The 11302-nt window shown below is 38.1% G+C and overlaps 1 protein-coding gene across 1 annotated transcript; it reads right to left on the bottom strand.

Annotated features, from left to right (window-relative positions):
* Positions 1-17: 17 nt before the first annotated feature.
* Positions 18-11159, bottom strand: LOC112556068 (methionine synthase reductase-like). Its single transcript, XM_025224683.1, is given in 15 exon segments — positions 18-467; positions 776-899; positions 901-1015; positions 1143-1357; positions 1504-1720; positions 2671-2713; positions 3457-3637; positions 4247-4406; positions 4845-4927; positions 5099-5254; positions 6095-6713; positions 7823-7940; positions 8221-8371; positions 10216-10371; positions 11027-11159. Coding segments are annotated over 14 exon segments (2412 nt in total). The 5' UTR covers positions 10366-10371; positions 11027-11159; the 3' UTR covers positions 18-387.
* Positions 11160-11302: the final 143 nt, after the last annotated feature.

The following is an 11302-nucleotide window of genomic DNA, read 5'->3' on the forward strand; positions in this document are numbered from 1 at the left end:
GTGGAGGCTTACTGGCATTCCAAATTATTTGTCTTTTTATTATTAAAAAGTCCAGCATAAGACAGTTTATAATTATGTTTAACAACACACAAATAATATCATAACTTCCATGATTTGCAATAATCATGCACATGTAAGTATACTTTGATAAATGATTTCAGTCTACAGGAAAAGACTGCAAATTTTCGGGGTGATTAAAACTAGAGGAGTATTACCCTCAAACAAAGCAGTACACATAAACATTTAAGCACAATAACACACAAGATCAATGTAATATCACTTCCATGCCATGAAGATGTTAAAATCCATGATGAATATCATAATTCAAGTTTCTCTCCATTCCTTACTTTAAAAAAAAAAATTGTCATCATTTTCTTCAGTCTGGCCTCATGTCCAAACATCCTCAAGATACCTATGATGTATCTTCATCTTCATTAGATAAGCCCTTGCCTCCTCCTCATTCAGACCTAAAAAAAAACATTTGCAGCTCAACATTAGAGCAACATAAAAGAGCAACTAATTCACTTAACATGGTCTCCCTGTAAGATGGTGGTGACAAAAAAAAACCAAAAAAAAAAAAAAGATAATTAAAGCAATTCCTGAAATAAATAAATTTGTATAAATCATTATAAACATTTGTATAATCCATCATAAAACATTTGCCTCTGGTAGACTACAGACTTGTGCAAATTAACCCTGGAGTGTTTGGTAAAATCTCATTGCCAAGATATGTCTACTCTACCTCACTAATGCAGTTTGAACATAACATACTTACCTTTCTGTTCACGTAGTATATTTATGAAAGCAGCACTGACATCTTTAGCCATGTTCCTTGCATCTCCACACACATAAATAATGGCTGCCTTCTCATCAATCAAATGAAAAATGTCATGGGTGTGCAGTTCGGAGGTTGTCATACACATATTTAGCACTGCCATCATGAAGCTCCTCTCGAGAAAATGACAGCAGGAATCTGGTCAGGGTTCCAGACTGCTGAAAGTCTTCAATTTCTGATCTAAGGAGATGATAAAGACCACACTGGCTCATTGCGCATCTGATAGTTTAGCCAAGTAAACACTCTGATCACTTTTTAAACAGTTTATAGACATGAACATTATGTATATTTAAAACACAAAACATACCTGAACAAAAAGTCTTTATCCCTGCTTCGACAGCCAAAAAGCAGCCATGTTTCTCCATATTCTTCTTTGTTGGCCATTTCCCTTCTTAGCAGTTCTCTTTCCTGCAGAAAGCCAATGAAGGGGGCAACACCAGTTCCTGGTCCAATCATAATTATGGGAGTAGAGAGATCACTTGGTGGTCGAAAATTCTGGTTGATGCGTGCAAAGATAGGAACCTGAACAAAAATCTTAAGTAGACAAATGTGTAGCCACATGTGCACGTCTGAGTATGCTATAGTCATATGCAGAATCTGAAATTTTTTTAAAAACATGAATGTGAAACAAATTGCCTTTATGAGATGGTTGAAAAATCTGTGTCCACCTGTACATCCGATAGGTGCAGTGATGTCATTTGAACCCAAAAGTCTTCAGTGAAGCGGTGATTCTCAGCGTTTGTTTCAGCGTCCTGCAAGTCCCTTGTGATATCGTCAAGCCAGCCAGTGCACAATCCCCTGCGAGACATAACTTGATAGGCAGTAGGAGGAATCTCTACAACATTAAATGCTATGTCCAGATGGCCAGGGTTCCAGTCCCTACAGCTGTCATACAAAGAACAGACAACAAGATAAAAAAAAATCACTCACAATTAAAAGATAATATGGTAGTATAAAAGATAATATAATAACAATAGGATTTGTATAGTACATTTCCCCACACTGAGGCGAGCTCAGTGTGCTTCACAAAAGACCAGGGGCAGTGGGGAAAGGCCATGTGATGTAGACATGACAATCAAGTACAAAGTACACTAACAAACATGCACTGGTTAGCAATACAAGAACATAAAGGAACAAAGAGATAGGAGTATGAGGGAGAAAGGACAACAGGTTGGACTAGTAACAGTAGGTATTTCCGAAAAAGATGTGTCCAGATCGGAAGGCATGTACCAAGTCCAATGTGCATAGAGACAGAGGCAGGCCATTCCAAATACTGGGGCCAGAAAAGGAGACAGAGCTTACACAAAACCATCTTCATGTAAAGAATTCTGAGAAAAATATGTATTACGACATATAGCAGAACAGTCCACACAAAACGAGAACTGTCTGTACAAAGAAATAAAAGATGCAAAACAATTATAAAAATATTAAACCTTTTACACAGTAGCATGTACAAGGAAACACATCAGAGTATATATATATATACATTTTTGAATAGAGGCATATGAAAAATGCTGTACAAGTTAACAAAGAGTCTCCACAAAGGAAGTTCACTGGCTATATAAAAGGCAATTTACATGAGCTAAAGGGCAGACAAAACATTAAAACCTGGAAATTACAAGTTATTAACGAGCATTTTTACATATATTGCCAAAGGGCTTAACATGCTCATGCTAATCATCAATTAAGGATCTTTGTAAATGTAATTCTTTTAGGCTGGAAGAGGGGAGAGATACCTACATCAGATTTCAATCTCTGTACACTTTATCACCTTAATCATAGAGATTGTAATCTCTGTACCCTTGATCTTTTAAACAGGTTTAAGTGTACTTTACCTGCAGGCAGAATAGGGTCGGGGTTGCAGTCGAGACAAGTGCTCTGAGGAGGGAAAATGTGACATTAGGTTACCTACCAATCTGAAATCAATAATATCTGAACCTGTTTTAAAAGCATAAATACCCAAAAGTAATTTTCTTTTAGTCTGAAAACTTATTTCTAGCATTAACTCATTGTAGGTTTCTAGCATTAACTCATTGTAGGTATTTAGTCAGGTCTGAAATGAATGTTTTCTTATGCAGAATCAAAAACATCCAACAAATGCAGCAAATCATTTTTGTTTTACAGCCACAGTTCAGTTGAATATGTGTAGTTGAAAAATGATGTTTAGTTGGTGGCTAAACAAGCAGCTTGTAAAAGTGTTAACGTAATTGTTGTCTCAGCATGCATGTGTATGGGCCTAAAGAAGGTGTGGCACCAGGAATTACAAACTAAGGCAGCTTAAGGCTATATTAAAAATATATAACCTTAAATAATTAGAATTTATAATTTGGATTTATTATATCCTTTGTATCATGTATCTGTGCACAGGTTTGTAGGCATGTATTTTCAAAACAGAAAGGAAGTGGGGACAGGGCATTATTCCTCAGATTTGAGGAAATATCATCTTGCACCAAGCACTACTCATTCCTTTAAAAAAAAAAAGCACCCCACCAGACCTTCAGCAGGCAGTTGTGTCTATTGTTCACCATGTCTCAGCAGCCACAATATTCTGCACACTTAAGTGGTTCTTAATGAATCATGATCACAGAAAAGTCATACTTAATTCTGCATACAAGGTGTACCTAGTAGTCTCTCTACAGGTGGGCTGCAGGATGGAAAAGCACGCAAGACATCAAGAAGTGAAACATTTGCACCCCTCAGAAAAGTAGCATAATCATCTCCTCCTTCTTTGCTACACAGCTCTTGAAGACGTCGCTTTTCTCCAGGGTTGGAGGTGTGCTCCACCAGCACTCTAAGCAAAGCCTGAATCCAGACACATTCAGCACATCTTAAATCCTGCTGCTTTATCAGCATTCTACCTCCTTGTTAAGTTTGAATGATAAGATCTTAAGTCCATACACTGCTGTTAACCCGCTTAGCATGATGAGCCACGATCGTGGCTTTGTTGGGAAGCACGAGGAAGGTGAATTTCATTACTTTTATTGCAAAGTTAAAGTTTTCTCCTTTCCAAACATGTATAGGTATTTTTTGTCTAATGTTTACCTCAGAGCAGCAATAATAAAAAACAGACTTCACCCATTGTAATCTTCACAGTCTTCAGTTATAGGTAAGTCATTGTAATGTTATATTTTTATGTCGTGCTAAGGGGGTTAAGTATAAATGATAAGACACGAACTCTATACACTGCTGTTGAGTGACTTGTTTAAGGAACATTTTTCATTAACACACTGCTTAACAGAGGTGCATTTTACTTTTGGTACTTTCATTACTTTTTAGAAGAACTAAAACAAGAAACCTATTACTTTGGTGTGTGTTTATCACATTCGAATAATAACTTTGCATACTACTACAAACCTTTATGTGAAACTTCTAGATATTTAAGTGACACTGCAACAATTGTAAACTACAAACCTTTTTTGGAACTTCCCGAATATCTACACAGTTTCTGAGAATATATTGAAGTGATGACACCTCTTCAGGCAAGTATCCAGGAACAGCAGCCCTTCTTTTCTGAGTGTTAGGCAGAACACTAAGCCTGAGGGGTAGGTCTGCAACATCCTGAAGACCAAGTCTACAAGCAAGATGAGCAGCAGCTTCATTAACCCTGGATATGACTTTGTGTTTGGGGTTGACTAGCATGGAAATGTAAAAATCAGTTAAAGATTCTGGGCATGAAATTCAAAACCACTACATAAAGTAAAAGTTAGCATCATGCTCGAGTAAAACTACTGCATATAAAAAATTAGCTTCATCTTCTGATGAAATGCACAGCAAATTATCAAGTGAAAAATGTATATATTTAATTTGTCCATATGAACAACTCTTCAACTTAATAAAATACACAAATCATCCTATAATACACTCATGTAAGATCCAAACCACAAGAAACATTCACCAAGCTGAATTTTAATGCATGTAAAGCTTCCCCATTAAACAAAGGACCATTATCTGGCAAAACCTAATGTTAACAGAAACAAGTGTGCCTAAGCACATCATGCAGTACTCATACCTGTCAATGATCTGGATGACATCATCAGGTGTGTTAGAACAAACTATAGAAATGGAATCCCCAGGACGATAGTCAATTTTATTCTGTGACCACAAAGAAACAAGAAACCAAACACTGACAAAGACTTCCTTCATTAGGATAACAGCTGGCAAAACTAACATTTTATTTTCAGAATGGCACAGGTCAAGTAAATTAACATCATCATGTTATCTGTGCTCATATGATCTTTTGGTCAGCATAACTACAAAACTTACTCCAACATCCAGTCGTATCAGCAATGTCTTTTTTGCAGCATCGCTTGATGTAAGTCTCCTGGCTGAGACAATTTTTGCCATAAAAATGTCACAGGCAGCAGATGGCAGCTTTAGATTGTTTTGCCAGGGTAGCTGTTCAAGCTTTCTTGGCAAATCCTGCCACACAAGCAAAACCAGGTTATTCAATTGTGATTACATTATGAATAATGTCCTTTTAACAAATGTGACTATGAGCAACAGCAGTGTTAACCTATTTCACACCTATTTAGCTGCCAATCATATAGAAGACTTTTGTAATGGAGATTTGTTTTAATTAATACTGGAAGGTATGCAATATCCTGCTTTAGGGAGAAAGACTTGGGCATAGGGAACATAATTCAGGATTGAGAAAACTGCTCCAAATTTCCTTATTTTGAAGATAAAATTAATGAATAAACAGGGCAAATCCCTTTCTTGGTGGGATGGCCCCAGAAGAACTTATGACAAAATTACAATATCAGAAGCCTGCACATGACTCACTACAACACACTGTCTACAACCATCTTTCAGGGCACCTTGTTGAAGCTGAGGATGTCTGAAGAAAACTAGGTTGATTAACATCAAGGGTCATACAAATATTTCAACACCCCAACAACTTCAATAACTCGCTTGCTAAGCTCTCAGTTATGAGCAATGACAGTGCTAAAACTCAACTGTCTTAGATTTATCTTGGTCATCATTCATCAAAATATTTCTACAGTTTTCTGAAAGAGACCAGTGGAATAACCAGTGTATTTCTGGAATCCTGATCTATTCTACAAGAAGAAATGAAGATTTTATAATTCCTTTAATAAAGAGAAAGATTGTTTAGTAAATATTTGGAATTATTGCTATACTCACTCTCCTGGAAGGCACTCAAGCTGTCTTTATCTTGCATGCTCCTTTTTCCAGCATTTAAACTACTTTATAAATGAACACACACAGAATCAAATACAACAACAAACACATACCTTATCAAGCAGGTAAGTATTCTGCAGCCAGAAATGCAGGAGTCACTGCAGGCAAGGTCAAGGAACTCTCTGACAATGGAGGTATAGATGTTTGCAAAGAAGAATGCTTTGATTCAGCTTCAGCCTCCGCAATGGTAGATTGATCAGCATTTTCTGCTGAACTTTTCTTGTCAATGGTATCTGTAACAGCATTACTGGCTATCAAGTCTACTGCATCCTCAAGTTTCACTCCTTCACTGTCTGATAAAACCTGTGGCCCTACACCAGACAGTAAAATGTTTTTATCATCAGTGAATTTCCTTCTGTTCACAGTCATGCTATTGTTTATGTCAGCACTGAAAGCATTCTCTTTCATTTTGCTGTCAATCAACATATTATTTGAAGAAATCTTCAAATCACTGTGATCAGATGTCTTGGCATTAAAAGATTCATTTTCTATGATGGCCTCTGTTTGCTTCTGAGCTTGCTTAGATTCATTTCCAGAGTCAGCAATGTCTGTGCTATAGGCAGCTGAAATGGCTGAAGACACAACCCTTGATGTGATGCACACAGCTGGGTCAACATGTAGAAAATTCTGAAGAGCAGGGAACAGGCCCTCTATCCATGGGTCCACCACTACTTCCAACCTTTAAGCAGACAATGAAATCAATTAGCAACGGACACCTGGTTCATAATAATACAACAAGCCTTGGGTGACAAAGGGTACTGAGGGAGTTTTAAACAAAACGAAAGCAGGCTTTCAGGAATGCACTGAAGGCAGTCCATGACATGACATGACATGACACAAGGCATTACAAAATGAACTTAAGAGGGCCATTAAGGAGAGAAAGGATAAATATATAAATGATCAAGGAGAATTTTCTAGGGCACAATATGACGAAAGTCTGGGAAGGAATAAAACTGATGAGTGGGCACCAGGGCAAGCAGGGAGATAATTCTGATCAGAACTCAGAGAACAAGGATATTGCAGATAAACTGAATGCATTCAATTGTTGTTTCAACTGACACAATTTTAAGGAAGAAATAGAAGATCTGAAAGAGGATGGGGGAGTGACAACAAAGCACTTTCACCTGCCAGCCTTACATTTGCTTTCAGCTAAAACTTATCCTGAAATGGTAGTGACTGTCATAGCTTAAATCATTTTCATCAACCTGAGTCCCATGATAAAGGACAGCCAGCATCACAGAGAATGATAGTACAGTGCAACAAAGGATAACAAAACAAGAGCACCGCATAACAATCTCTAGCACAAGGATAACAACAGCCAGTTTCTAGCAAGAAGCTGTCCACAGCAAAAGTGAAGTGGCCAGGAAACACAATCAACATAGTTTTAAGCTAGGAAGAGTTGGGGAGTGAGCTGGATGAACTTTGTTTACTGCCTGGTCATTGGTTTGGCCAACCAGGAGTAGAAAGCTAGAAATGAAGTGGCTAACAGCATGATCTCGGTACAATAAGGAACAGAAATAAGCACGAACAAATGCAGCAAAAGAAAGGCAGTCAAAGACCTAAACAGGAAGAGAAACACTGGGAATCTTGGGGCATCTGCCATATGCTGAAGAATATTATGATTTTCCATTTTACTTGAAGAATATTTATTTGTGGCACTGAATGGACTAAGAGTCAAAAAGTAATTTAAAATGGGCAACTTCTGTAAGCTTTTACCATAAGTTTATACATGATAAAAATGACAAGACAGTGACATGAGCACCATCAACTGTCAAACAAATAACCTACCCAACAGCATCATCTGCAAACCCTGATGGATAGAATCTTTTGGCTCCTAGCTCCTGCAGTCGTCGATCAATATTTTTGGCATTGTTGCAAAAATTGGTGTAGTTGGTATCACCGAGACCTATAATCAAAACACAAAAGACAATTGTAGGCTCCATGTATAAAGTTTAGCAATAACATTTGATGGAAAGAGAGATGTGAAAATATTTAACATTGATCAAATCCTACACTGATCAAAGTTTTGGTACAAGATCTGTATTTAAAACACAAAGAACAATTTAGGGTCCCTATGAATCATAGTAGCAGCATTTGATGATCTGAGTCAGATCCTATAATATGGAAAACTGAGCGTAACCCTTTCCATAAACTACTAAGAAATTGAAATCGAGCATAAAACAAACCCAAAACTGTGTAGTTCAAATGAGCCAGAAAGCCATCACGGAGTGTTTTCTTATTGATGCGTCGTACAAATTTCTGAGCTGTGTCAGGTGGCTCACCATCCCCAGTAGTCGATGTAACAAGAACAATGCAGGCTTCTTTTTCTATGCTGAACTGGAAAATTTCAGAGAAACTGAACAATACTAGTAACAGACAGATTCTATAACATCACTTTAATTAAAATCATTTGTACTCTGAAGCCAGTAAATATTCATTCTTAAATGAAGATCTTCTATAAGTTTGCAATTCTTTCTTTTCAAAAGTTAATTCCTAATTTTTTCTATCTTTGTGGAGTGAGGGAGCACAGTTTTCTGGGAACAGCTATATGTAAGGGCAGTGCCCATCTCTCCCTTGCTGCCTTATCTTCTTAACACCCACCGAGTGGCTAGTGAAATGAAGCCGAATGCTCAATACTTGCTCAGTCATCTCAACTTGCCTCTCTTCCATATCTGACCATGTCACCACTATCCAAGTCTACACTCAAACCTGCTCAGGAAGATGAAGGTGTTTTAAGGGAGATAGGTGTTTTAAGCATTTAAGGCTATATTATGGAAAGGCATCCATCGCTGTATACAGATCGATGCCACATGCACAGAAAGAACAGCATGCCCCAGATGAGAGCTGAACCAAAGACAGCCAACCTTCACTGTATTGGTGACAGGTACTAACCGTTGTGCCACTGAACTGTCTCCACTCAGGGAGATGATAAAGTAAAGGAATTTTATAAACAGCTGGAAATGGTCATAAAGACAGTACCATGAAAAGAATTCTTGCTGTACTCAGTGACTGGAATGCCAAGATCAGCCTAGACTAGCAATAGCCAGGAACAGCAGATAAATTAGGCCAATGGGAAACCAATGACAGGACTTCAGACTCCTAAAGTTTGCACAAAGCTACTGGCTTATCTTAGCCAGCACCCTCCATCCCTGCAAAGAATGCAGGATGATTTTATCTATAACCAAACTGACTTCATCCTTCTGTCTAGATATTTTAAATCCGCCATTAACAAGGCCAAAACAAGGTAATACCCAGGAGGTAATGTAGGCAGTGACAATAACTTTGTCCTAACAAGCCTAAGTTGCAGTTGATGGTGAGATGTCACTCAGCAAAGCCCCTAAAATAACTGTGACTTAAGGAAGCTGCAAAATCTAACAATTGTGGTGAAATTAAAAGCCCAAATTGAAAGTAAATTTACCCCCTTGAATACGATGGACTTTGATGTAGACACAATTGGACTATAATGTGGACATATGATGTAGACACAATTGGACTATAATGTAGGCACAATTATAAAAGATATGCTACTTTTAACAGCCTATGAAGTGTTAGGGCATCAAAGGAAAAAGAATTAACCCTGGGTCACCCATAATATTCTAGATCTCTAAGACTGGTCATTCCAGGCAGGATCTGCTCACCACCCAGTTCATCACACGCCTATGTGGCAAGGTATATGAGCTGCTGTGACTATGCAATTGCTCCCCCTGATGACAAGAACTGGAAGATCATTATAACTGTTTGTCAGCTGGTACTAATCAAATGAATAAATAAATGACTTTCCCTCTCTATGTCAACTACTCGTTCCTGACAACTGGGTTTATCGAAGTCTGTAGACAACACGAATATCAAACTAGTGCACTTCCACGCTCTTATCATTTTACCCAGGCCTGTTCTTAGCCCCTGCGGGGCCCGAGGCAAAGGGCATGTGCGGGGCCCTCACGCCACGATCACATGGTTTTCCATATGCCTAGTTACTATATCAATCAAAAGCACGGGGCCCCTTGAAGCGCGGGGCCCTAGGCAGATGCCTCGTCTGCCTGCCCCTAAGCACGGCCCTGATTTTACCTATCTGCTTTTCTAGTTCTTTCTCTATATAATCAGTTAATTTTTCATGTTTAGACTTTTATTAACTTTAGTCCTTACTGGAAATCCTATTTTCATCATTTGTTGTTTTCACTAACCTTTTTGTCCGTTTCACTTAGACAGTGGAGTTCAGCTAGGAGGCCATGCTGGCCAGCATGTTCACAAATTTCCTCAGCAATAGCTTTGGCCTGCCCAGTCTGTGATCCATACAGTAGCAAGAAGCGATGTTGTGTGCCACAACCTGACATTTTTTACTGCAATGCAATTTTTGTAAATGTAATAATAATAAATGTAAAATTTGTAAAGCACATACTCCTAAGGAGCATGCTCCTAGCACTTAAGAACAAGAAGGAAACATGGACAGCATACGGGGGACAGGAAAACAAATAACATATGAACAAAAGAATCAACAACAGTACTAAACGAAGAATAAAATCAAATACACAAAACACAATTAAAGAGGAACCAAATAACAAGAATAAGAGGTGAGAGTAACATGATATTGCAAAAGGAAGGGTGTGAAAAAGGACTAGCATTATGGGAAAGGTTGTTAGGAGTAATGTTTACGGAAGAGCTAGTGCGTTTTCAGTGCAATAGAGGGTATGTGGCGGATATGGAAAGGGAGAGTTCCATTGTTTCGCTGCACAAGAACCAAAAGTCCTGTGGCCATATGCTGTTAAAAAGAAAATTTTACTAGATGGTTGGTTTGTTTGACAAAAAAGTGCGTCCACTTAGAGATATTGTATTATAAGAGAAGAGGGGCAAATGTAGGTGCGAAGGATTCAAGAAACTCGATCTAGAATACCCGACCGTTCGATCGCAACTTCACAATAAGAGTCAAACATAATTAAGACCACAATTTACTCAACAAAAATGAATTTTTTTTAAAACGTGAGGAAGTATTTTTACTTTTTAAAAACCCCTATGTCTTTTTCAGTTTCGTCAGTTGCGTGTCGCACTGCAATCACTTCACAGTCACCCAGCTCCGATCGTCTGAAATCATACACGTGCCATTGTTTGCAAGGGGAGATAAGTGTAACTCTCTCCCCCCCACCACCACCCAAACTTACGAACGTGAATATTTACAGTGAATTGATCGACTGATATCAGTGAATTACTGCTGTCAAAATTTATTCATGTGAGCAAGTTTAATAATCTCACATTAATAACGGAAAATAGATGTTA

The sequence above is a fragment of the Pomacea canaliculata genome, linkage group LG2 (assembly GCF_003073045.1).
Source record: "Pomacea canaliculata isolate SZHN2017 linkage group LG2, ASM307304v1, whole genome shotgun sequence".
Lineage (NCBI taxonomy): Eukaryota > Metazoa > Mollusca > Gastropoda > Architaenioglossa > Ampullariidae > Pomacea > Pomacea canaliculata.